Source organism: Cupressus sempervirens, chromosome 4 (assembly GCF_028749045.1).
Source record: "Cupressus sempervirens isolate cs-2001-9-10 chromosome 4, ASM2874904v1, whole genome shotgun sequence".
Lineage (NCBI taxonomy): Eukaryota > Viridiplantae > Streptophyta > Pinopsida > Cupressales > Cupressaceae > Cupressus > Cupressus sempervirens.
This window is the reverse complement of record NC_143121.1, coordinates 866,706,425-866,722,003: the sequence shown is the minus strand read 5'-3', so window position 1 is coordinate 866,722,003 and position 15,579 is coordinate 866,706,425. Positions and strand designations below refer to the sequence as shown.

At 38.8% G+C, this 15,579-nt stretch overlaps 1 protein-coding gene across 1 annotated transcript in view; it reads left to right on the top strand.

Annotated features, from left to right (window-relative positions):
• Positions 1–218: 218 nt before the first annotated feature.
• The window catches only part of LOC149564161 (IAA-amino acid hydrolase ILR1-like 1), a 49,074-nt gene continuing 33,713 nt past the window's right edge, over positions 219–15,579 (top strand). Inside the window, exon 1 of the mRNA XM_089827224.1 lies at positions 219–727. Within this exon, the coding sequence (XP_089683350.1) occupies positions 317–727 (411 nt within the window). The 5' untranslated portion in view covers positions 219–316. The remainder of the gene's footprint in view (positions 728–15,579) is intronic.

Below are 15,579 nucleotides of genomic sequence, written 5' to 3'. Positions count from 1 at the left end.
ATATTTTATTTCTAATAAAATTTAAACTTTTGACATATAGATAGTTGTCAAATTTCACTTGTAAGAATAAATATTAACATTAACACTCTCACACCATCTCACTCTCCCATCCCATTCCGTCATTGTAGTAGACATTAATTAATTAATTAGATTCGTATTTATCACATAAGCAATATTTATCGCCATAGATGTTAAAAATTATCCATCTATACACTTTCCCACTAAAAAATAAATACGTAATTGTCACTTCGGCAAGAGTTCCTCGCAGAAGGAAAATGAAGTAGCGCGTACTTGCTTGCATACTCTGCCTGCAAAAATGGGTAGACGTTCGTGTGGGTATTCAGCTACGATTCTATATTTAATTTTGCATATACCCTCGGCTTATCTTGCGTGGGATTCGAACCCGTCCAACCAAGATGCATCTTTATCGGCCATGGATCGCTTCGGGATTTCACAGACTTATAGTGAACACTCACAGGAAATTCTCCAAATTGCAAAGAGAGAAGAGACTTTTGATTGGCTTAAACACACCCGCAGAAGAATTCACGAGAATCCTGAGCTTGGATACGAGGAGTTCGAGACCAGTGCAATCATACGAAGCGAACTGGAGAAAATGGGTGTCAAGTACAGGTGGCCACTTGCAGAGACAGGAGTGGTGGCCTTCATAGGCTCCGGCGCTCCTCCTTTCGTTGCCCTCAGAGCTGACATGGATGCTCTACCCATTCAGGTGCCTTTTTTGGCTAAATTTTACGTTGGGTTTTCAAATGTAAAATATAGATGTCATAAATGAACCGTCTCATGAAACGGAACAAGTTTAAAGACATGCTAATTGACCAATGTTAATGCCATCAATTATAACAGTCAGTTGGAGCAGTACAACCTAGTAAAAGTAATGTGTAGGGGATGAAATTAACTCTCACAGACCCTGGTTTCCAATCTCTGTTTAATGTCTGGAATTGTCCGGGCTTTCCTGTGAACCAAGTGTTTGTAGGAAGTAGGAGAAAAGGGATGGAGAGAGGGGATCTTTTTATAGACAGAGGGATAGAATATTCTTCAACATGTCCTACAGCCTCCATGTCGTTAGTGACTTGACCGCCGTTAGAGAAAATGGTAATAGTGGTTAGGTACCCAATTCCGATGGTAGACGCGCAATCTCTTACAGGGCCATTGTCTAGGTCTGAGACAAGACGTAGTTACAGAGGTCTTAACGAAGACTTTGGGAATGTATTAAGCAGTTGGCTGGGATTTTTAGGGTCCCTAGTCTTGGTCGCCACAGGAATCAGATGATTATAGATTAATTTGACAATAGAGCCTTTCACTAATGCTTTGAAAGATCTCCAATTGTTGGCATGCGTGTTTCACAGCCCATGAAGATGTGTATAAGATTGCTTTTGGATTCAACTAAGTATATTTTCCCGGATCACACTTAGTTGAATTGGAAAACTATCTTATGTACAGTTGAATCCAAAATATCAACTGATTAATATATGCCGTTCACTCCAAAACCAATCTTATACGTAGGTGAATCCAAAAAATCAACTGGAAAACACGTACTCTTGAATCCAAGAGCAATATTATACGCAAGACCCCTAATTTTAATTGCAAAATGAAACCAGACAGAGAAAGCGGACCAATCTGAAAAACACTAAGTTGCCGGTTCAAGTTCGGTTCCAAGTTCAAAGTTCAAGAACCAGTTCGCAAGTTCGAGGGGTTTGGGTTTGTTAGTACAAAAATATGTAAAAGCTTATATATATATGTAGCATAGTAGCATAAACACATTTAAACAACAAAAACACCATAAACAATTAAACTTGTAATCATAGTGATCATACCATCATATAGTTCAATCAACTTCAACATCAAAGATTCAAAACATTATAAATATCAAGTTTAAGTATCATTGTTCAACTAATGGTATGAAAATCAGAAAAACTATTAATATTCAAACTCCTTCTTACACAATTGGATGCTTGCTCAAAAACTTATGTGCTCTTTCTAAAGACAAAATAAGTTGTTTGGAAACATAAAATGACAATGAAAGGCCACCAAAAGCAATTCATAACAACTTTTAGGGTTGTGGATAACAAAAAGCATTTCAGTTTTACCCAAAAAAAACAATTTTTTGCTATCCATGGGGCCCAGTTTGCTGCGGGTTCGAACTTTTTGGTGTTGGTTTGCCCAGGTTCAAATCTGATCGAACCCATAGGGCAAAAATCATACTCTGCCTGAACCAAGTCAGAATCGGACTAGAACCACAAACCAGTTCGAACTTTTCCTTGTGCCAAAGGGGGAAGGTACCATGGTAACTTGAGAAAAATAAGCAAAATGAGAAGCCATCTAGGACCATATATGTTGACCAATCAATTGGGTGTCCCACAAGCCATCGAACTACAAATAAGTCCTTCAAAAGGAAGGCAATATTAACTGCAGTGTTTATCAGTTTTTGGAGCAGAGGGATGCTATTTCAGATGGACAAGTTTTTCCCAAAATTTGGGGATGGGAGGGCAGGGGATGGCTATTAAAAGAGCTTTAACAAACTAAAAGGAGCTGAAATTATAAAAAGGAAATAATATAGTGGGTTGAAGTTGCAATGATGATTCCCTCCTCTTTTTGTAGATTTTTTTTAATAAGTAGGAGATGATTTCCACAGCTAGTCAAATTGTGATGTGAATATCAGGATTTAACTGTGTGATTTTGAGTCAAACTCGATGACCCATGTTTCATGAGTAGTGATTCAACATGAATCCATCTCTCATGAGAATAAATGGAACACTTAGCACTCATTGGATCTAGGTGATGCTCACAGGGGTGAAGCACCGGGATTTTTTTTAGTCAAAACTTTGCCTTTGTTAGTTTACTACACCCAATAGAGTTGGCTTTCCAGTTCTAAATAAAGCGAGTGTTCCTTTGTAATGTTCCAATCTAGGCGGGAGGTTGGTGTACCGAAAAGTTTGTGTACAATGGATGGAGGGAGGAGTACGAAGGGAGGTAGTACGGTGGATGGAGGGAGGAGTACCGAGGGAGGTAGTACGATAGATGAAGGGTGCTAATACAACAATTGGAGGTAGTATGAAAGATGGAGGGAGGAGTTCGAAGGGAGGTAGTATGGTGCACAAAATGGAAGGTGTTGCACGGAGATTGGGAAGAGAGCACAAACTTATATGCAAATAATATTAGAACACCAAAGCCATCAAATAAATGCCAAGCATGAATAGATATTGAATAGAGATAACCTCCAATGAATACTCATATATAACGATGGTGCTCCAATTTGCTAGATTCGAACAAAGTATTACAGGTGACGGAATAGGGTGAGGGTTGAATCCTACCGAAACCGAAAAGTCAAGTAGGGAAGATCTTCCACTTCCGAAATGACAAACAAATCCAAAACTCCAACAGGAATTCACAATTTCAAAGAAAAAATCCAAATCACATGCCTAAAACAACCTACAAAATAGCCTTATAAAGGGCTTTGGGGAAGCTGTTGCCCCACTTTTCATCTTGCACCCGAGTAGTAAAAGTGATTTCTTCTGCCTTAGTAATTTCCTAGTTGTGTTCAAGACTAGGTCTAAGCCCCCTTAGGTGGAAAGAGTCTTCATCGGATTTTTCATTTTCCCCTTCTCCACATTTCATAGCCGGCTAATTTTACCTTTATGTGGAGGGATTGTGCGGGTAGCTTGGTGCCTAATCTGATGGAGATTCATGTTGCTCATACAAAGATCATTTACGGAGTTATATCTATTTGCGGCCTATCATTTTCTCACATAAGAATAGAAGCTTGCAGAAATCTAGACTTCGTCTTCTCCTTGGCGGGTTTTCAACCCTTGAAGACGATTTCTTGTGAAGAGCACTAAATAATGTAGTTGGATCAAAATAAGAAAATAATAAGGCGCTGTATAGAAAATTCATGTTCCTTGACGATTATCTACCTCAGGGAATGTTCAGGATTCGTCACAACTCTTATAATCATTCCAGGCGGAAAACTCAAAACTGACTTCTCCTTAGCAGGTTTTCAACCCATGAAGTCGATTTTCTGCACAAGGCAATTCTAAAGGAAAGGAAACAAAAGGTGGGTCCCTAATGAATTTTCGCACTCCTTTTGGACATCTCCAAACCCAAAGGAAACAATAGTCAAAAGGTAAAGTAAAAGGGAAGCCTGGGTAGAGAAATGGAAATTGTCTTCTCCTTGGTGGTTTTCAACCCATGAGGACAATTTTCTGGATTTTAAAGAAAATCAAGTTTGTAAGTGGATTGGACCCACAATTTGTGCGAAAAACTTCTCAAGATGATGCTAGGAAATATTCTAACTATTGCGGGAAAGAGTTATTAAGCAGAATCCAACTCAGCAGATATTTTCTCATGGAGTACTCTTTTTGTAACTTCCTGAAACTTAAAGGAAAATAGGAAAGTAAGCATGGGAAGATAGAAAGTTACCGTTGGGCCAACGGAACAGTGAAAAGACATTGAGATATCCATTAAAACCATGCATTTACTGATCCAACGGATCTCTCCTTCAATTCATTCGTGTGGCACGAATTTTGAAGATCAATGGATGAATTGAAACTCCTATATAGATGGAAATATGAACAGTTACAAAAACTACCATTCTTTCTTGAACTGTTATTCTATTAATTTGTACAACTTTTTCAAAAAGCTAGTAACTGTGCATTTGCTATTCTTTTCTTTTTCTGGATTCAAAATTCATTCTTAAACAGAAATGGCAACTAGATTTGCGGGTTTCGACGGGTTCAACGAAATTAAGTCTTAATTGCAAAATTTCACAAATACTTCTCTCCATTTCTATGATATGCAAGATTTTCAGAAGAGAGAGAGATCGGAGCCAATCCATCCCATTACTGAGAAGCTCCGAGGATGCGGGCTAGTTGAGGCAGCTGGTTTTCCAGTTGTAGTCCAAACTCCGGAATTAATCTATGAATGCATAAATCATTACAACTCGGACACTAGACAGATTGTATTGCTAGATGACACAGTGTTGACCTCCATTGATAGGCAAATTGTGGTGAATTGCCTTCAAGGAATTTTTAGATTTGACATTTGGAGGAGCCGTTTTCAAGTTCTCAACAAAGAAGATGACTTGGAGAAAAGAGATCATGCAATCATGGTTCCAGAAACCACGGGGCGCCAAGAGTAAGGTTCCTAAGACTCTGTTTGGGACTAATCTTAAACTTGAGATTGTCGACATCATGGTCCTCTTACTATTACTAAAATTTTGCACACTTGTAAAATTTTTAGTATAAGAGCAAGTAATCAAAGGTGCACGAATGTTATTCATTATGTACCAAAAGAATATAAATGTCCTTGTATTTTCATTTTTGAAATACAACTGATATTTACATAAAATGAATGAATATGAAAATGCTCGAAATGGAAATCTCACACAAGCCGTGAGTCTGACTACTACTTCTACACATATTGAAAATAAGAAAAATACAGCATAGGGGAGTAGAGTCAGAGGTAACCAGTCATTGCCTTTCAGCCTTTGACTGGTTATTCGATCTTTGTTGCCGCTCCTGGTCCAGCTCTCGACCTGATAGCTCCGTGATGTTTGTCCTCGTCTTGCATGAAAAGCAATGGGGTTAAATCTTAAACGATCTAAGCAATGACTGGTTATTACCAACTTGGTACCCCCGCATGCTATATAATTCCTATTCTGAATACGTGTAAAAACAGTAGAATAAATTCTAAATGCTTTAATGTAAAAATCAGAAAATATAATGTTAAAGGGACATATTATTTCTCTGATATGAAACCTTTCATCATAATCAAGCGTAAGCATATTGATCTCAAAAAAACAGTACTCTACATGTTCAGATACACATCACAGAGAGATAGTTTATGAGTGTCACGAGCCCGTGCTCGAACCTCATAAATGACATGCTACAGGGTACATGAAAGGCTACAGCAGATAATTATGATTAACATTGCAGTTCGCAGATGCATAACTTACTACCAGAAAGTATGAATGATAATCAACAAGAAATACTTCAAGCAATGCTGAACGTTAAGGTCTTCATTGCAAATGTAAAACGTGCTACTGGAAAATGTCTTTAAAAGTCTCAAGATGTAGATATAGATTTTTTTTTTTTAAGGACAGACAACTACAACACAAATGGATGTGTCTCATGCTGAATGGAAGAGGTCCAGAACATTGCAGCAGGCCTTTGTGATGACAGTACACTTGGAAGATGATTTTACGTGCGGGAGATCAAAAGGATTTTCATTTTGCAATACTTGCTGTCATAAACCAGTCAACACAGACAATAACAGTGCCTAGTTTGAATAACATGAAGAACACATCAGACACTCAGAAGCAGCCTGGACAGCGGATTCAATTCCCAAACAGCAAAAAATATAGCAGCAGATCTCAATAAAAAACTCAAGAGGTTTCTTTTAATCGGTCATGGTATTTAATCAAAGTGAATCACGCTGACCCAGTAAATGAAGGCTCCAATATCATCTACAGATACAAATGAAAGGTTGGTGCTCACGTAAAAATCAATCATGAGCAGCTACAGGGAAAATCACAAGAGAAAATCAGAACAAGCCCTTTTTCTTTTCTTTTTTCTTCATGGACTGGCGTTAATAGAAAATTGTATATATTCAGAAAATCGCACCAAGCAGAGTAGAAGACCCAAATGGCGACTCAAAACCCTGCAAATCAAAAGCAAAAGGCATACCTTTCGAGTTCTGAATGGAGTCCAAAATTAGAGGATTTAACAAAATCCGAACGCAGGAAGAGGATCCAGCGAAGCATACACAGAAAACCTCATAAAATGTGTAGAAGGGATGGCTTTTCTTCCAACTCAAAGCTTTCAGTTAGAGCTTTCTTCAAAGCCATCAAAAGGAAATACATGGCAGCTGTAGTGCAGAGAATGATCCACGTTTTGAGCAAATGAAATGGAGAGGAAAATGTGCCCAGAAAATAGAGACAAAACTTCAGAGAACTCTACGCTTTCAGCTCCAAACCCTCTTTCCATGGCGGCTACAACCAGAGGACTCAGCAAGGAGCATGGGAGAAGGGTCTGGTTTTTTCCATCAAACCCTCGGTTTTCCTCATGGCCGCAGCCCTTCTTTTTGCAAGTGGGAATTAGCCAAAATGAAGGGAGCGGCATCTGTTTTAGGTTTTTATCATGCCCGTTGACACATATAAGGCTTCCTGCCTCGTGTCATGCGATTTGCAATTCCTAAAGCCTTGACGCCATGTGTTGTTTCAACAAAAGACATAGTTTTCCTTTACCTTGGCTCGATATTTATGTCATTTATTTTTGCAATGTCATGTTGTTAAGTCTTTTAAAGGTTTTATTAGACTTTTATTTTCTTTGTAAAATAATAAATTATTATAACATAATTTATCCTTATTGTTTTAATAAATACTAATTATTCTAAATAAAATATTAAGTGATTTATTATTATCACTCTAATATTTTATATACAATAATTAATAATTATTAAAATAAAAAGAACAAACTATATTATAATAAATTATTATTTAATAGATATTAAATGCCTTATATTTTTGTTACAAGATATAAATCGTTTAATAAATATTATTGTGCAAAGAAAATAAATGTTTAATTTTCCTTTAGAGGATTAAAAGCAGATATTTTGCAAATTATTATGGCTAAGTATTGAGTCAGGTGTTGATGGGACTTGGAGGCCAAAGGAGTTACTGCTTTTTGAGGACTTTTGGGCTCTGGCAGGTGATATGACTCCATTTATGTGGGGTAGTTGGTGATATTATCAGAGCTTGCCCTTCGGGGGGATTTTGGACACCTTTTGGAGTCTTTGAGAAGACTCAAGTTTGGCCTTTGGGGTTGAATCCGACCCAGCATTTATCACTCTCAAAATGCAATTGCGAGGAGGGTGGATATGTATGAGTTGAGGGTTCATTTTGTAGGGGGTTCTTTTTCTCTGCTGGGCCTGTTTTGTAAGTTCTTCAAACTTCTTGACAGGAGCAGGGATCATTTTGAAACCCATTATTCAGAGATATATACAGATCTGCAGCACTTTTGGGCATTGATTTCAGCTTATGCCTTATCTTTTTTCTTTATTTGTGTGTCATGTTGATGCCTTCTACAGGATGGTTTCAGTTTTTGTAGGTTGAAAGTTGTGTTACAAAGCAGTTTTTTGGATTGTGAGTAATCTATTCTCCTTTTAGAAACTGTTATTTTAGCCCTCTTCTTAGCTTTTTGCAAGGATTCTGATTATTGAGTTGTGCAAGGGAGTTTTGTTATTGTTGTTTCATGGTGTTGCTTATGTGTTAGATCTCAGGGATACTTTTCTGGTGCATCACCCCTTAGGTTTTAAATTTCCATTTTTTGTTATCCTTCTCCCCTTTTCCTCCATCAGAAGTTCAGTTTCAGTAGTATAAAGTGATATACCAAATAGGAAGCCGGCCTAGAATCCAGAGATTCGTTCTAGCCACGGTTCACTCACAACCCTGGAATGTTTCCATGTTACTCCAAAAGGTTAAGTTTTCTGCAAACTTAACAGGGCGCATTTTTGGTAGATAACAGTTTTGGCATGCTCGGTGGGACAGTTTTATTGACTAAAATCTTTTAGAACTGGTCTTTACATAGTTTTTATGATATTTTTGCTGATTCTGATATGCTGTTAGTAAAAATAGACCTGTTTAGAGGGTATTTTGTTGCATATCTGGCGACTCAGTCTCATGGTTATGAAGAGTAGTGCTGTATGAGACGCATTGAAACTAGAAGCTCAAAGTCTTTTGAGTATTTAGAGCTTTCTTCACCAAAAAGAAGAGGGAGAACACTTAAAAGAACTCCTCCTTCAGAGAGAAATCAGTCTACACCACCTGGTACAGGAGAGAGACCGTTGCTGTCTTACGAAAGAAGAAGAAAGTGTTCAGACAAAGAAGTGAGAAGGCATTTAGCCTCACCATCTTTCAGGACAGGGTCTCTGTCTTTATTTTCTACACCATCTACAGCAGCACAAAATAGTACACATTCAGTAGGTGCTGTTGGAACAGTTTCAAATCAGCAAGTACCTATACCACCACTAGCAATGGCGAGGCAGTTTGCTTTTGTGCCTTTTAATCAAGGCAGCCCTTTGAATATTGCTCAACATGACAATATTCCCCTTGCAGCACTAAAAAATCTACCAGAATATACAGGGGAAGAGCAAACCACAGCATTAGAGCACATTAGAGATGTGGCAACCCTATGTTATGCCTATCATATCACGCAAGATAATGTAGCGGTAAGATTGCTAGCAGCTTCTTTGAGGGGGAAGGCACTTCAATGGTTCAGAGGATTGAACGTAGGTTCTATCGCCACATGGGACGACTTAGGAGATGGTTTGAGCAAATATTTTGAAGACAAGTCAAATTATTTGTCCTTGGTGGAGCAATTAACTACTATCAAAAGGGCCCCTCAAGAACAAACGATAGATTTCAATATGCTGTTTCAAAGGACCTGGAATAGGATTCCGATTCAAGTTAGACCCTCTGCTGAACATGCCTTTTTATACTATTTAAAGAGCCTAAACAACGATATATCAGTCTTAATCTAGTCTATGGGAGGAATCTCACTGCCGCAGTCATATGATTTAGCTGTGAGGGCAGAAAATTGCCTAATTCAAGCTGGAAAAATAGCACCAAGGCCCCCAATGCCTATATTTCTTGATATTCAGCCGAATATGCCATTGATCATTCCTCCTTTTGTAACATTACCTACTGTTCCAACATTACAAATTGCTGCAATGAGTGATTCAACTGCTGCAGGGCCATCCCAAGAGTTACAAGATATTAAAAGCAGTCAACAAAAGATGGAGAATATCTTGCAGACTATGGGAAATGAGTTGGTAAGCATCAAGAAGCAACAATACCAAGGACGGCCCCCTTACCAACAGCAGAATCAAAGTGGGAATCCATATTACCAACAGCAAATAGGAGGACAGCAGCAACAAAATCAAGGTGTGAGGCCACCTTATCAGAATAATTATCAAGGAAATAGACAAAATGTGAACCGGAGGCCATTTCAAACGTATGCACCAGCGCCTTTGAATGCTGTCAAAGACATAGTACCAGCCCAAAATAATTTAGCTGCTGAATATGAATGGTGCTATCTGTGTAATCAACCACATAATCAGGCAACATGCTCTAATGGGGTCATCAACCAAGCATTGATGGTCCAAAATGCTGCAAGTACACAATCAGAAGTAGCTGGAGATACAACAGAACAGCAATATGATCCAATCCTAACTGATGCTGCTTTTATAAATTGGCAAATAGAGGAATTTTGTGGGGTGAATGATGATGCACCAATTGCGACTTATACCAGAGCAAAGAAAAGAGCTTTGGAAGCAGAGCAAGCTGCAAATAAAGGTAAAGAACCTGCAGTCAGTGAGACACCATTCAACCAAGGACATGTGTCACAAAGCAATCCTATCATGCCAACTAAAGAGCAACCCCAGGCACAATTAAATCAGGCTGATGTTGTTTACCACATAGATTAATTAAGAAACGCACACAGACAAAGAATACGAACATGAACAGCAACCAGCAGAACTCTTATTATTATTCGCATATGCCAAAACATTACATTATGCTTCGATGGTATGATATGATCTCCTGATTACAATGCTTTCCGAAGGGGTTATAAATACTTTCCGAAGAACTTTCCCGAAGGGACCCGTCGGCTGATACACAATTTCCTTTCCGAAGGGACTTGTCGGCTGGTACACAATTTCCTTTCCGAAGGGACCCGTCGGCCGATACACAATTTCCTTTCCGAAGGGACCCGTCGGCCGATACACAATTTCTACCGACGACAGATGTAAAGGCGTATCCCAAGATACTTCCACCTATGCCTTACAACATAGTGGAATTCATTAGCCATCCCAGGGCAAACTGATTTGTTGAAGAAGGCCTTGACTGAAGAGAAGAGTTCTATGCAAATGACTGATGAGAACCCCAAGGTGGTTTTAAAATATGCTGTTCCGGAGGTTACTTCTCAAGACAGCAATAAATTTCAAGGTAAGAACGTGAAACCACCTCCTTTTTACGTATCTTTGATCATTGGAGATAAGTTAGTACATAATTGTATGGTAGATAGCGGAGCTACCAGTTCTATAATGCCCAAGAAGATTGCTGATCAGTTGGGTTTGGTTTATCAGCCTTTAGAAAAGGGGGTAGTGTAGTTGGATGGTTCCACTGTTAACACTTGAGGGGTTGTTAAGGACGCCAATTCGACACTCCATGCATGCCCCAACTTCTCCGTTCCCCAAGATATCTTTGCAATTGATCTTCCTCCGTATTTTGCCCTTCGTTTATCAAGAGAATTTACGGCAAAAATAGGAGGATACCTTTCCTCAGATTGGTCCCACATGCTGTTTAGAACCCGTTATGGGAGCACAGTGACCATCAAATCAGAGGGGCTTGCAAGGAACCACATTGAGCCGTATATACCCAACGTGATCAATGCAAATTGTGTTGCATTTGATCAAAATGAAAATTTTGCTGTCTTAGAAGCAAGTACCCAAGTAGAAAACATTCCTGATATTCTCCTTGATGAGTGGGCAACAGAAAATGCTTTAGGAAATCAAAGCAACACTATTTTGGAGGCTGGTTTAGGAAACTATATATTCTAGGAGGCTGGTTCAGTTATACCAAACTTTGTTAAAAGTTCAAACGAGTTTAATGGTGAACAGGAAAAGGTTTGGGAGTTGTACTTTGATGGCTCTAGAAGCAAGAATGGTTCAGGCGGAGGGGCAATGTTAGTATCTCCTCAAGGAGATAAGCATTATGCAGCTTTTCAATTCAGTTTTGCATGTACTAACAATACAACTGAATATGAAGGTTTGATCCAAGGGCTAGAATGGGCTAGAATGAGGGCTGTTAAATGCTTAAAGGTATTTGGAGATAGTGAATTGATTGTCAATCAGGTTAGAGGACTGCATGTGACTAAAAATGACATATTGAAGAACTACAAGCACAGAGTTTGGGATGAAATTGAAAATTTTGATGCTTTTAATCTTATTGCTGTCTCTAGAAAATTAAACTAGCATGCTGATAGGTTGCCTGCTATAGGAGCACAGTTTGATATAGCTGGAAATATTAATAAGGAACATGTACAGCAACATATCAAGATTATATTCGAGCCTTCTATACCTGATAATGATGTTAACTGGTAAGTGTTTGATAGTGATGAGCAAATTCTGAATTTCTTGCTCGAAGAAGATGTGTTTTCTGCATCCAATCAGCATAAGCTAGAGCAGCAATATGGCGATCAGATCATACGACTAAAGTCCAATAAGCTACCTAAGGGATTAGTTACCCTTGAATCTATTTTCAATGCTGATGATCAGGCCAGAAAGAACAAAACCAGCCTGCTGGTCCAATAGGACCATTATGAGGACCTTGAAATTGCCAAAGGAAAAAACTTAAAATTCGGAAAAGTAATTCCTGCAAAAGAGAAGCAGTCTTATATTCAGCTTTTTCAAGAATTTAATGATATTTTTGCATGGGAGTATGCAGATCTTAAGGGTTTTGATCCACAACTTGCCCAACACACCATTGATTTAGAGCCAAACTCCAAGCTTATAAGGCAAAAGCAAAGACCAGTCAATCCAAATCTTGAACCTTTAATGCAAAAGGAGGTATTCAAGCTTATTGAAAGCGGTAGAATCTTCCCCATCAAGCATACTAGCTGGGTACCAAACCTTGTTCCCGTTAGAAAAAAGAATGGGGAACTAAGGTTATGTGTTGATTTCAGAGACCTCAACAGGGCATCATTGAAAGATCGTCACCCTTTACCATCCATGGAGCAAATACTCCAATGTGTCTCTGGTTCAGAGCGTTTTTTGCTCCTTGATGGTTATTCAGGATATAACCAAGTTTTGGTTAAAGAAGAGGACCAGTTTAAGATTGCATTTACTAAAAAATGGGGTACAATGGCATATAGAAGGATGCCTTTCGGTTTGCCCAATGCAGGAGCCACGTTCCAAAAGGCCATGGACATGGCTTTTCATAATCTGATGTACAAATTCGTGCTGGTTTATCTTGATGACATCACAGTTTATTCAAAAAATGCTGTAGATCACATTGGTCATCTTACACAAATATTTCAGAGATGTAGAGAGTTTGGCATATCCCTTAATCCTAGAAAATGTGTATTTGCTGTGCATGAAGGTAAGTTATTGGGCTATGTGGTGTCTAAGGAAGGTATAACAGTAGACCCGGAACGAGTTGCAGCTATCTTAGAGCTTCCCTTACCTCATCATAAGAAGGGGCTACAAAGTTTCATAGGAAGGATAAATTTTGTTAGACGCTTCCTACCTGATATAGCCACCCTGTTAAAGCCATTAACAACAATGTTGAAGAAAAATGCAGTTTTCAGCTGGACCAAGGAAGGAAAGAGCAGTTTTCAAGAGATCAAAGAGGCCTTAGCATCAGCCCCGACATTGGTAAATCCCAACTTTAAAAAAGATTTCATTTTATATGCTTATGGCAACTATGACGTCATTTTTGCAATTTTAGTCTAGTAGAATGACGAAGGCTTTGAACAGCCTATTGCCTTCTTTGGTAAAGGCCTTGAAGATCACAAGCAAAGATAAAGCTTTGTCGAGAAACATGTGTTGGCTGTTGTAATGAGCTTGAAGAAATTCAGGCATATGCTGTCTCATAACAAGGTACACATTATGGTAGCCCATCCTAGCATTAAAGAGTTCCTACTAAGTAAAGATTTAAATGAGAAGAGGGTTGGGTGGATTACTAAAGTGATGGAATATGACATGGATATCCAGATTACTAAGCTGGTTAGGGGGAAGGGTCTTTGTGAGTAGATTGCTGATGTAACTGTTGCGGAAGATAAGGAAAAAGCAGAAACAGCTCTGGTTATTCATGGAATAGCAAAAAATGACCAACCAGCAAGCTGGTTAAAAGAAATCACTCACTTTCTTCAAACTGGAGAGTGTCCCGCAGATCTCGACAAGGCCAAGAGAAGGTATTTCCGATTACAATTTGTTCCTTATGTATTAATCGATGATATTTTGTTCAGGAAGGATCACAGTGGTACGCTGTTAAGATGTGTAGACAATGATCAGTTTGACAAAATCTTGTTTGAATTCCATGACAGACCTTCAGGAGGTCACTTTTCACCTAGAACAACAGCATTTAAAGTTGAGGGCTGGCTATTATTGGCCAAGCTTGTTTAAGGATGCCCATGCTTGGGTAAGAAAATGTGTGAAATGTGCCATGTTTGCTGGAAAAGAAAAACTGCCAGCTTTACCATTATAGCCCATTCAGGTACAACAACCCTTTATGAAGTGGGGAATAGATTTTATTGGAGCAATTAATCCACCCTCAAGCGTGGGGCACAAGTGGGTCCTAACTACAACAAATTATTTTACTCGCTGGACGGAAGCAATAGCCTTGAAGGAGGCTAATGAATCAGCCGTCCTTGCTTTTTATGAAGATATTGTTTGCAGATTTGGGGTACCTGATTCCATTATATCAGATAATGCCCTTGCATTTATAGGTTTAAAAGTAAGTAATTGGGTAGTAAAAAATGGCGTTACCTTAACACTTCTTCTAATTACTATCCTCAAGGGAATGGATTGGCGGAATCCACCAATAAAAACCTGATAAGGATCATTAAAAGAACCTTGTAGGACAATCAGCGTGATTGGCATTCAAAACTGAAAACCGCATTATGGGCTGACAGGATCACTCCTAAAAAGGTGATTGGAATTTCCCCTTAAATGCTGGTATATGGGAAAGAGGCACGACTACCAATATCTGCTGAGCTTCCAGCATTAGACCTTGCTAGCCAGCTAGTCCTATTTGAACCAAGTGACCCTATGACAGTAAGATATGCTTAACTTTTGGAGTTGGAAGAAATCAGAAACAAAGCAATGCAAACTATGGAGTATCAACAATTGCAAACTAAGAGGATCTTTGATAAGAAGGCAAAGTCAAGACTTTTCAAGGTTGGAGATCTAGTACTCAAGTGGGACGAGCTTAAGAGTAGGCTAGGTAAGCACTCCAAATTTGATGCTTTCTGGAGTGGTCCATTCATCATCATAGAGTGCAAAGAACACAATGCCTTTCAGCTTTCCACGATGAATGGAGATGTTTTACCGATCTCGGTAAATGGGATTCACCTCAAACCTTGCTTTGAGGTATGATCTATTGGTCTCATTTTGTATATAATAGTTTAGATGTTTGGTTTTCCCTAAGTGCTGTTCCAGCACATGCTTGCTTTAGTTTTGAGTGTTTCCTATTTTCAATAAAGAGTTTCCAAAGTGCTGCACAGCTAGGCAGAGCAGAATAATGCTGCATGCATGCAGATATCATAATCACATACCCATGCTTACATACATGCACATGCAATAGTATCCTCAAATCTGATAGTCATTAGGTAGTCCATGTACAAGTCCAAATGCACATATCTAAACATAGATACCTAGCTATAAAACCTACATACACCCAGTAGTACTCCAATTTGCCTACCTATGTCATGTTTTTGTGGCTCAGCTATATGAGAACATGCAATAAATCCTTTTCAGCCCAGTATCACAAACATAACTCATAATGAT